General features: G+C 39.5%; 1 protein-coding gene across 10 annotated transcripts in view; it reads right to left on the bottom strand.

Moving 5' to 3' along the window:
* Positions 1-12,346, bottom strand: part of rbms3 (RNA binding motif, single stranded interacting protein) — a 321,058-nt gene that overhangs the window by 39,478 nt on the left and 269,234 nt on the right. For all 10 annotated transcript variants that reach the window (XM_088010352.1, XM_088010348.1, XM_088010351.1 and 7 more), the window contains 2 exons: positions 4,591-4,634; positions 858-954 (listed from right to left, as the gene is read on the bottom strand). In XM_088010352.1, coding sequence (XP_087866478.1) covers positions 858-954; positions 4,591-4,634 — 141 coding nt within the window. The remainder of the gene's footprint in view (positions 1-857; positions 955-4,590; positions 4,635-12,346) is intronic.

Raw genomic sequence — 12,346 nt, 5'->3', positions numbered from 1 at the left:
CGTTCCTGTTCTGTTCTGTTGCATTACTCCACACATCACAGCCACGGGGAATGTGGAAAATTTACTCTGAAAGAAGAAGAGATTGTGTGGCGAAGGCAGAGAAAATAAAATAAAATGAAAACAAAAAAAGCAACGGCAGAAGTCAGAATGGGAGGAAACTAGATACTTTTCACAATTTCGCCAACAGCTTTTTCCCTCAGACGCTTTCTATATGTTCTTATAGGACTTTAGCTCTATTTAAAGCACAATTTGCCTCCAAACACCAAGGATCTCAAGTATTTAGCATCGTCAGCTGCTACAATCAAAATGGTTGAGTTATTAAACGTGAAAGTCCTTCTAATACGAATGATCTGACTTTATTCATTTTTAAATTCAGAAAGCTTCAAATTGATTGCTAATTATTGTTAAACTATAATAATGAAATCTTGTAATGCTTTTAGATGTTTTCTAAAGAAACATCTAAAAGATCTCTTTCACATCCAATTGTGTGAAAGAGATCACTTAATGAGTAGTTACAAAGAACCCATTGATTTTTATGGTACATCCAAGAGAGCCGCATTAAAACAATATATACAGATTAAAATTTTTACACTGTGGACGTGCACGTTTTTTTGTTCTCTCCTCTCTCAGCCTTTTCTTGATGCCGATTTTTATGTTGCTTGTTTTAGCGATTCCCATGCGCACAGCAGATGTTATCAAGCACAGCTGGGACAGTGGCGAGATAACCAGAGAAGAGACGAGGACCTCATGCTGTTTTGCAGCTCATTTCCTTTCTAACATCCCCGCGCACAAAGAAAACTTCTCCATAACGCACGCAGGCAGCCGATCCACCCATAAAGTGGCACATTACGACCTACCTGATATGTGGAAACAGGGGAAGCAGCGATGAAGGGCGTGATGGAGGTCTGTGCGATCATGCGGTTGGTGGCGATGCTGTAAGGCGAGGAGTAGAAACTGAGAAGAGAGAACAAAAGGAGCCAAAATGGGGGGAAAAAAAAGTTAAAACCAAGCAAAAGCTGTTCTAATTACGTCATGTAACCTAATAGAAGAATGCCGTGATTTACAAGGTTTAAAAATTGAGACTGCAGAAAATACTTCAGTTCAATTATTCCTCAATTATGAAAAAAATATATATTTGACATTAATGAAATAATGCAAAGGTGTTGAACTTTGGCAATACCCGACAGTAACATTTGTACTTCTGTATTTATGTTTATACGCAATCAGACCCACAATAATGATGGAAAACTTGACTTGGCTTCAAATCTCAGTTTCTGAATACGTGAAAAATCATCTGCCGTTAAAATGATTTAAATCTAAGCCAAAGCACAGAAAATAACCAACTTTAGCCCCCTCTTATTGAGCATTGAGTTTTGGACACAAATGTTTTTGTTGCACAGCTCTTTTCTGGTCCCATCGCAGCATTTCAATCAGGTTGCGGTTTGTATTTTCACTACGACACTGGATCCCCTTGATTGATTTCTTTTCAGCCGTTCTGCTGTAGTTGTGCAACTGTGTTTTGGATCATTTTCCTGTTGATGACCCAGTTTCAGCAAACGTCAGTGGTCAGACGGTGGGACTGACATTTGACTCCAGAATACTTTTGCATACAGAGGATCTAATTGTTGAGTATTATTAGTATTTCTACTGAAATGGATTGAATTGGACCGCCTAATAGCGTTTAACTACCAGCTCTTACAGCTCAAATACCAATTATACCTTAATATGCATTGATATTCACAGTGGAAACCATTTTAGGAAGCTTATATCTACGATCTTCCTTATTTCCGCTCCTGGGGGAACTGCCAATCAGCGAAAAGGAAAATAAATTGTGTTCCTGGATTGACTGCTTTCCAAACACCAGCCAATAACCTGCCAAGTGGGATTGCAACCAAGTCTTTCAGCTTCCCAATCTGAATTTTCTGTTGAACATTTGAACAAATTGACATGTTTTCCAAGAATACTGAACCGCCAATAGGCAGGGGTTCACTGTATTCGGTTTTCTTAAAACAAGGTAATGTACATCAAGACGTTTGTCCTCGTCTGCTCGAAGTCATGTGGTTCAGTCAGAAAACATTTAGAAAGTTTAGAAAAAGGAGAATTTCTTCCTGAACTTCTCCAGACCGACCTAACCTTACATCCACCCTCTCCTCCTGCTGCTAAGCTCTAGCGCTTAGACAATTCCAGTGAGCACAGAGAAAATTCCCAGTGTTGGGAAAACAAAAATGCATTCATGGGTTTGTTGTGAGATGTGTAAACAGTCATCAATCTTGTAGCTGAGGCCAGAATACAATATTGTTATCATTCTTTAAATGGTAAAGATTTGCTAAAATCTGTGGATCCAAATGGATGAAATCAAATTTTACCATAATTTAGTGTGATGTATATTAACCATTTTAAATAGTTTAAACAAATGCCTCTTATGCAACACAAATGCGCTGCAGTGTTTTGTTCCTGAGCTAAACACATCCGTAAAACTGCAGGTTTATTTATTTTGGTGTTTTGTGTCATTTCCTCAAAGCCACAGAGTAAGAACGGTCTGGAGCATAACAAATTATATTTAAATGGCTCTTGTCTAGGTAAACAAAATTAGTCGTTGTGTGCATGGTCTGTAGCTAAAGATCAGAAAAACCATTTGCTAAAATGTTTTCAGACTCACTTATAATAATTACTTGATAACTTGACACCCAAATTACATGTGCAAGAGCCAGCCAAATAGTCAGATCGCATGTTATCAAGAAGTCATTTGAAATGTGTTAAATTATGTTTTAATATTCTAAAATTAACCCAAAACGATTGACACTCTCAAAGGCTTTAAAGAGAGGATCTTCCCCTCACCTAAACCACATTAAGTAAGGGTAAGACGTAGCAGTCATGTTCTCTGTGATCTTCTCTGCCTCTCAGATTGTTATGAAAGAATCAAAGAACACTTATTTATAGTTTTGCATTAGTATATTGATCTTGAAGGATGTTTGTTTATTCGCTGCTCTCTCGTGACTTCAGCCAAGCCTTTTAAATCAGACTGACGTCTGGACTTTAAGCCGCTGGAACAATAAGATGCTTTTCTTTTCCTGCCATTTGTTTGATTTTCTGCAGTGTTTGGGATCATTGCTCTGTTGCATGACCCAGTTCTGGACAAATCTCAGCTGTCTAACAAATGGCCTCACATCTGACCTCAGAAGATCACCAGATAGATGATTTCACTCCAACTATCTCACTGATTATCCAAGTCCTAGTGTTGCAAAACAGGCCTTCCTATCTACATGTACAACTTGTACATCAGGAGGGGCTCGCATTATAAATCTCCCAAAGTAATTGGCTGCAAAATGACGCTTCTATTAGATAATTCCAGAGGTGTTTCTACCAAGGTGTTGTGCTATCAAACGGCAAAGCAGCTGATAGCCATTTGTTTTCAGCTCTGTCTAGAAGTTTACTAGTGAATTGGGATTAGAGCTTTTTAATGACCACTCCAAAACACTGATTTTATTGTCCTTAGAATCCAAAACCACAAAAAAATGCTCCAGCATAACATTCCTATGGTTTAGAGCACTTTAAATCAGATGTGCCAGAGTGATCAAAGCTTCAATGCTGTGACAATCTTGGACCTGCTCATGCTTAGTTAACCACAAGTTTGTCCAAAGACAGAATTTGTTCCCTTTTGTTAAGTTGAATTAAGAAAAAAAAAAACAATCAGTGAAAAGTGTATTTTGGTGCAAACATGCTGATTCCCAAGGACATTGGATCTCCCAGTCTTGTTTTTAAGAAAATATTTTAAAGACGTTTAGAAAGCATGCAGCTCCACTGGTAAAATAAATCAGGGGTAGTTTAAAACTTTTGCATATACTGCAGACACTACAATAGAAGTAAATATTTAATATAGTAACTTGAGTATACACTAGAACAATACTGCATCTGTCTGTGAAAACATTTCTTCCTAAACTTTACATTAGGACGATATCAAACCGATTGCTCTGTATGTTCACTTTTTCTGCAGTCGGACTAAATGTAAACTGGAACGTCTGAAAATGTCTACATTACTTTCCCACAAAATATATCCGTGGGATTACAAGCCTGCAGAGCTCCATCAGATGGAGCGTTTACATTGCAGGCCGCGTAAAGCGAGTGGTGCTGTTTGTGTAGGCTGCTGGTTGAGATTGACTTGTGGTCGCTGGGGGATAAGTGGTTTAGGAAGTGGGAGTGAGGAGTTTCCTGTGAATGACTGAGGTCAGGGGTAGATAGAGGGCTGCTGGGCCCAGCAGGCTCTTTCCTGTCTCAGAGGAACTTGGAAAAACTAAATGTGTCGCTCTGGTCATTTATTTCCGGATTACCGTTAATTCATGACATAAAGACCAAAAGCACACGTGAAGACGCACACAGGAAGGCTCGCACGGCCTCCCCTCTGTGCCCCACATCTCTCATCCAACCCATCCACTGAAAACCAATACCTGGAGTCTGTATAGATTCCCCTAATCAAACCGTAACAAAGTGCAGACGCTACATTAATCTTTATGTATGGCAGTGATATTGACTTGGTTTCTATGAGCCAGGAAGGGAGAGTGCATTAGTTGGTGCCAAAGATAGACTTCTTACCCATTCTGCATTGCAGCAGGATCGTACGTTAACGCCATGCCAGTCTGAAAGAGAGAAGGGATGTCAGAAGAACGTTCAAAAATGTATTTCATATTTGAATAATTATTTAGTCAATCGCTAGGTAATTAGCCTCTTCAGTTTATCAGCTGTTCCTGCAGAGGTAATGGGATTTCTGACTTTGACTTCATTTTACATCGATTAATCTACAAATATTTTTAAGGAGACAAAAAAATCATTAAACCGTAACAGTATGAAGCAGAACTAAATCACAGTCTGTGTTTGTCCAAGGTAAGTGGCATTAAAATGCACTTTTCTGACACCAAAAAAGACTTTTACAGAGACCTCTGTTGTATATACACGTATGATGGTGCTTCTCCAATTACATCCTTAGATTTTATACCCAAGATATTGTACTCAAGTGAATGAGGAGGTCGTGTTTCTAGACCCGAAGTGGTGTGGCATGTGAAACAAAAAAGGAAGGAGTTGCTATTCTTACTTTCCTCATTGATGTTCTTTGCAGGACAATCAGTTTGATGAAATTTTTGAAAGTCAATAAGCAAAGAGGATGTATTTTTCCTCACACACACACAAAAAAAAACTTGTCTCTTGGAACAACTGGAATCTTAGATCTAAAGAAGGAACAACTCAAGACTATAAAGAACAAAGACGCATCATTACATGGTCCAGCTGCAAGAAATAGCTCCATTGGAAACGGCACTGTGGTTAGTATTTGTGAGCATAAAGTTCCTCAAGTAAAAGAAATGTATTGTTGTATTGCGACTTTTGGGTTTTATTGGACCTCTGTCAGTCCAAAACATCTACTGGCATCCATGGAAATTATTCCATTAAAGTTCAGGACAACAATCTGGACATTTACCCAGAGTAATTAGCAGCAGCAGCAACTCGTTCTTTTGTTTTTTGTTTTTTTTTGCGCTGTAGACTTTCAGCTATTTTAATTCACAGATGCTTTATGCTACACCCCACTGTGCTGCTCTGTAGTTTAATTTAAGATGGTGATGAAGTTTCCAAACAGACTTGTGCCGATATTGAGTAAAAATGGCATTTTGGCAAAAATAGTGTCAAAATTTTAGCTTTTCGTTTAATGACAGTTTTTGTCTCAAGCAATCACTCACCACTGTGGCAAATTACCATCAAACTGGGACTTTTATAGAGTGCTTCCACATCTACCTCTAGGGCTGCAGTCTGTAAGTGTCCCCTGTTTTGCTGCTGCTGATCCCTCAGCCTTACTGGAGAAATCACTGCATAACACGGCATACATTAAATATAATACAAATTTATAAATAACCATCTTAATCGGACGACTCTTCCCCAGCTTTTCTCAGCATTCTCAGCTGGATTCCTGGATTTTACCATACTTATGTTGTATTGTAATTAAATACAAGTAGTTCAAACACAAATGAAAAGCCACATAACACACGACAAACCGTTGATACAGACCCCGTTTAGCTGCCAACCTTTCAGGCTGAAGCAGAAGCTGTCAATAGTTGCCAACGTCACATAGATCATTTGCAGCTGCACATTTACTACATCTAAGCCCCGATTCTTTATGCTAAAAATGAATTAAATCAAACGTGTATCAGCTCGTTTAAATTTGGAAAAAAACTGACAAGTGCCAAAGTTGAGGTGGGACTAAACTCAGTCAATAGGACAAACCGAATTAGTATCGAAGACACTCGTTTTCTATTTCAATCACATACAATTATGCTTTTATGAATAGGAGGAAATGAAGACATGCCTTTTAGAGGGAAAAGGGAGACTGAGAAGGTGTGTGTGTGTGTGGGTGTGTGTGGCTAAGGGCATTTTAGAGTCCAGGAGAGGAACCTGTGCCGCAATCCTTCATCTGCATTCCTGAAGGCTCCCTCCCGGAGGAGAGCTAATCCGATTTCTTTTAACAGGAGGCTGCTGAGGATGGCAGATTTCATCAGAATACACACACACACACACACACACACACACACACACACACACACACACACACACACACTTTTTTGGCCATCTTCTCCCTCACTTTGTGCTCTCTACTTCTCTTTCTTCAACATCTTGTTTTCTCCTTCCTTCTCTCTTCACCCCACCCCCTCCTCATCTCCGAACCCCCACCCCCCTCCCTCCTTCCTCTTCCTGTACATCTTTTCGCCCTTGTACTGACCGGCGGCTGCCTGCACACACAGGTCAAGAAGCAGCGGCTCAAAAGAGCAGAGGGATCAGCGAGCCTATGACCAAAACCCTGAGAAAGAGCAAAAACATCGAACCTCCAGCAGATCCGATGACGTGCAATCAAGTGGCTTCGTGTGTCTGTCTGTGAAAACGTTTTAGCATATCCACTCAAAAGGAAAACTTGTTCGAAACGAATGCAGTAGCTGCTAATTTTAAAAGATTAGTTGCATCACTCTGTGAACATTTAAGTGTTAAACATCTTTTAAAGTTCGAATGCGTCGACATAATATTGTGTTAAAGTGTTCGTACCCACTGGACATTTGACCATTTTTTAGGTCACTAACTTTAAGGCAGTTATCAGCATATTAGGTGACTGAATAAATATAACGGGTTATGGCAAAGTGGAAAAGATTTCCACATCAGAATGTATACAGAAAATCCAGAAATTGTAGAATTAACTTTTATTCACACTGTAAAACCACAAACTCTTACCAAGTATTTTTTTAATCTAGTTTCTAGACATTTGAAGTAAGACAAACGTAACTTATCAGAAAGATATAGGAACTTGTTTTAAGTAAACAATTCCTCTATATTGATCAAATAGTGCTAGTTCCACTGGCAGATTATTTTTAAACTATTACTTTCATTTATTAGTCTTCTAATTAGAAAAAAAAACTAATAAAAAAAACAGTGTCTCTGTGTAATTTAATCCAAAATAAAACCACTAGAAGTCTATTTTGCCAAAGCCAAGTAGAAAACACTATTTGGGGTAGAAAACTAATATTGCACAACACTCTGAACACACAACCACTGGGGTGGTGCTGGCAGCATCATGATGTGGGGATATTTTTCTTCTTCCTCAGGGTCAGGGAAGCTTGTCCAAATTAAGTGGAGCTAAAAAACAGAGCAACTGTAGAAGAACATTTGGTAGAGGCGGCAAAAGATGAGTACAGATGACGGTTCTACTGCATAAGAACCCCGAGGTCAAAAGAATGGTTTAGGTCAAAGCAGACAATGTCCAGACCTAAATTTAACCAAGAAATAAGAATATGCAGCAATAGAAAGCACGATTGTTCTCAGATGCTCTTCATTCAGTTTGACTGGGCGGATGGGTAAATGTTCTCGTGTCTGAATGCGCACAGGTGGCAGAAACCCCCAACAACACTCTTGCAAGGCCCCGTTTGAAATGAAGAGACTGCGGACATGTTTTGTTGGTGAGCATGTCTTTACATGTGTGCTAATAGCAGCAGCAGACATGAGCAGCTGTTTGGCGATGCCGATATCTCCCCTCGGTGCTGTGCTTCCTTCCATGTGCTGATGACTTCCACAGCTCCTGACCAGCGATTCTGCAGGGCTACAAACTGATTGCTGATGCAGGCTGGTACGTCTGGAAAAAAAGGAAAAGAGGCAGCTACTCTGCCGGGGGTATCTGAAATGGATCCAAAACTGTGTGGAATAAAATAAAAATAATCAAACAGAGCTCAGCCGCCACCGTGACCTTCAGAAAAGAAGCAGTTTGTTTTCAGTTTTCAAACCTCCTCTCTCTGTGTGTTCTGCAAATAAAATCGTTTTTGTTTGTTTTTTTAATGATCCTTCTACTCCCAAAAGAGTTTGAATTTTTTTTAAAAATATACTCAAGCTGGTAACTTATAAAATCTCTGTGTCCGAATAGGGAGTGGCATCATGCCTGCTTGTATTTTCCATTCAGAAACCAATTTGCTTTCTGTTCTTTTTCTGCCTGGTGGCCACACACACACACACACACGCACACACACGCACACACGCACACACACACACACACACACGGACATCTGTTAGGCTTTCACACAGAGAGAAAAGCCGGATGTTTTTTTTATTTTTTTTTATCTACATGCATTCCCCAAGAGTAGCTGCTTGAGAAGTGTGACTTTGAAAAGTTTTTTTCTTTTTTCTTTTTTTTTGTAATAGTGTGTGTGTGTGTGTGTGTGTGTGTGTACGTGTGTGAGATGCAAGGAAGGAGTAAAAATGGGGGAAGGGACGGGGATGAGCACCTACAGAGCATGTGTGTGTGTTTTGAAGAAAAAAAAATGCAGTGACTAATATGTTTGTCAGCATGAGACAGCGAGAGACAGCACTTTCGAGGCTCCCACATTGGGTAGTTTACAAGAAAATCTGTCATATTTCTCAATCCTTGCCACCAGCCACCCTGCAGCACTCAACCCCTCGCAACTCCTGACTGATCATGCAATGTGTTCCCTCTCTGTTTCTCTGTCTCCGTCTCAGTGAGTCACTTGCTCTTTCTCTCTCCATATGTTGCTGTGGGGTCTGGGAAGACTTCAAACACAGGGAGGAAGACGCAGGGAGACAAAGTGAAAGTAAAAAAAAAAAAAAGAAAAGCGAAAGGTGTGCAGAAAGCACTTAAAGGCAGAATAAAAGGAAGAGTTAAGAAAAATGAAAAAAAAAAGCCACGGGAAATTCTGTACAGGCAGACGAGGAGTAAGAGACTGATGGATGCTTTGGACTCTTTCTCCCCTTCATCTGTATGCGTGGTGAGAAATGTCTCCAGTTCTGATAAACAGACCGACATGTAATGCCCACCGTCCACCTGATCAACGACCGTAGGGTGAGTGACATTCTATTCATTATCCCATTCAAATGCGTTTGATTCAACTAGATCACATCTTCAGGTGAGCTGCCTTCAATAGTGACGAGGCAGCCGGTACAAACCCGATGCAGATGTCAAAAATCTGCTTAATTCATCAAAAATACATACCAACATGAAACATGGAAGAGGTTTAATATGTAGCTAAATGTTTGCATGAGTCCACCAATTTAAACCTTTAAAATTTGCTCCTCGTCTCTGCGTGGGATAGTTGGGTTGGAGGAAAAAGGAGGATCAGATCAACACCGCGCATTCAGTGACCTTGAAATCTCTGTGGTCAGTAGTATAAACAACCCACTGATACGGCAAAACATTTCTGTCCTTCAACCAGGCGTCAATCACTGGCAGCACTTTCCAGTATCTTAGCATCGTGTCGAGAGGCTGGGAAATCCTCGCGTGACGTCCTTTGAGTCGGCCTTGGGGATCGTATCACAGAGGGTCGGTCGTAGTTATCTCTCCCTCAGCAAAGGTGTTCGGGGCGGCAGGCCGAGCCCGATCTCATGCAGCCATCGACAAAAATGAAGGACATTTTGGTGAGCTCTCAGAACACATATATGTACAAAGTTTCTTTCTTGGCAGGAATTGAAAAGTTGACGGGGCTAAAAAAAAATACAAATGGCGGCTCTTTACATGATCATGTGAAAGCAGCTGATCAAGAAGTCCCACAGAAGGCACAATCTTATTTAACTTTGATAACTACTGACGGCTGAATGAGTGTTACAGAAAGCAATAGTTGACACAAATACACAAATATGGTAACCGTTTCTTTAGATTTCCAGTTAGCAGGAAAGAAATAATCAAACTCTTCTTGGTGTTAATCTGAGTCTGTTGGAAAACCGGGTACTCAGTTTCAAAACGCAATATACCTGAAAGGAGAATAAAATAATTTGTTCATCTCTACTTATCTGGCTTTATCAACAGACATGTGCATTAAAAAGCTGTTTGCAAAAAGGTTTAAATGAACACATATATTAATAAATTCAAATATCAAAGCTTTTCCGAGAAGTTCAAAGTCCTTATTCCTGGAAGTTTGGATTTACTGTGAAGTACTTGCATTCAGGCCAAATCTACTGATCTTATTTCTACAATAAAATGGTTATGAGATGACAACAGAGAGACTTTATTATTCACACAAGAACAAAACTAAAGCTTGTTAAACTATGCCTGAAATAATACTAAGATCATACCAAATATGCATCACTCAGCACCAGCAATAACTCCATCGTTGGAGATCCAGTGAAAGCCTTTAATACAGATGTAAACACATTGGAGAAGTGTTGAGGATGTGGCTAGAGCTGACTGCCTTTGGAACGGGTCATGGCCACACACTTGGAACAAGGTGCAGGCAAATCTTCTCACTTTTGAAGGTCAACTGACCCACCTGAAGTGGCTTCTCCCTGTGAGATTCATTAACACGTCCTGCAGCATGGTGAGTGGGCACATATATTATTACACTCTTGTGCTAAATAAGGTGAGTGGACATTTATTTGTGTAAAAAAAATAGAAAGGTCGTAAATTAGTTTGAGGACTTTTTTTTTTTTTTTTGTATGATGTAGCGTTGAAACCACAAACCTTAACATAATTTATGAGTTTTAAGTTGTAGACCAGAACAAAGTAACTCATAATTGTGAAACAGAAGGAAAATGGTACAATACTTTGTAAGGCCTCCTTTTGCTGCAATTACAGATGTGTGTTTTTTTTTTTCCCCCATTAACCCCATGCTCAGTGAGATAGGATGTCTGTGAATATGAGTTAGTTTCAAGTACTGACTCATATTCCTGATTTACGTAGGCGTCTGCATTGACCAGGCTTTTCTAACACATAATTAAACTTTGATCAGAACCGTTTCACTGTAGGTCAGGCTATGTGTTTATGGTCGTGTTCTCCGTTTTATTTCTAAAAGGTCTTCTGCCATGTACCCTTTTTCTTTCCGCTTTGCAGTTATGAGCTGCAATGTGTTGAACTTTAAATCCTCAATAAAAGAAAACGTTTTATTTTGTGGTTGGAATGTAGCAAAATAGAAAAAAAAAAAAAAAAAAAAAGCTAAAGAATACTTTTCCAAAACACTGTTCATTTGGCTCTAAAATAACACGAAGCAGGGATGTGGATCTGAAGTAACCGACCGGCATAAAAATATAAGCTTTCGGCAACAGATTTCGCTCCTGGCACTTGATCTTGAACTTTGACAATAAAAGCATTTTGTAAAAGGCAAAGTAACGTGAAACAATGCGAGTGGAGGCCATCATAGGGGAAGAGGAGATGGCTACCAGGAACAGGGAACATGAAAATATTTTGAACTGAGACACAAAATCCCTGCTCTGAGATTTTAAAACTTGAGGTTTAAATGGGTCTTCAGTGTACGTTTGAATTAAGCTTCAAGCTAGCTAGCTTATCATAATGTGCTTGAATGTTTTTTTTTTTTTTTTTGTTCAGCTCAGCCTTTGGCTGAACTCAGATCTGTGCACAAACTCTGGGTCTCTGTTATTTCTCCCCAGTCGTTCTTGTTTCCCCTCTGGTCTCTGTATGTTTATAGAATCTAGGTGAACATTATTTTTTATTTTTTGTCTTTGGATGAAACTTCCCACAGCTACGGTAAATTGCGTCAGAGCGCACCGTCCTGGACAAGCTCTACTTTAATCACCGTGTGCGTCCCACAGAAAGGTAACTTAAAGCAGAGCCTCTTTACACGATGAAAAGTTGAAATTCTTCTAAATAAACCGAGGAGTACGCTAAAGGTTTGCAGGGACGCTGTAGAGCTCCAACAACCAACAAAGAATTCTTTCTGTTGTTTCACATTTTTCTCTTAAAAAGAAAAAAAAGAGAAACTTTTTATATTTTCTCTTTGGAAACTTAAAAAAATGATTTATTTGACATCGTATTGGGTTGACCCGTACTTGGAACAGATAAAAAGTGCAATAAGTTTCCGAGGAAAACTGTAGA

The sequence above is a fragment of the Poecilia mexicana genome, unplaced genomic scaffold (genome assembly GCF_051168715.1).
Source record: "Poecilia mexicana isolate PSO_F unplaced genomic scaffold, ASM5116871v1 scaffold_11, whole genome shotgun sequence".
Taxonomy (NCBI): domain Eukaryota; kingdom Metazoa; phylum Chordata; class Actinopteri; order Cyprinodontiformes; family Poeciliidae; genus Poecilia; species Poecilia mexicana.
The sequence above is the reverse complement of the archived record's forward strand: the minus strand, read 5'-3'. Positions and strand labels throughout refer to the sequence as shown.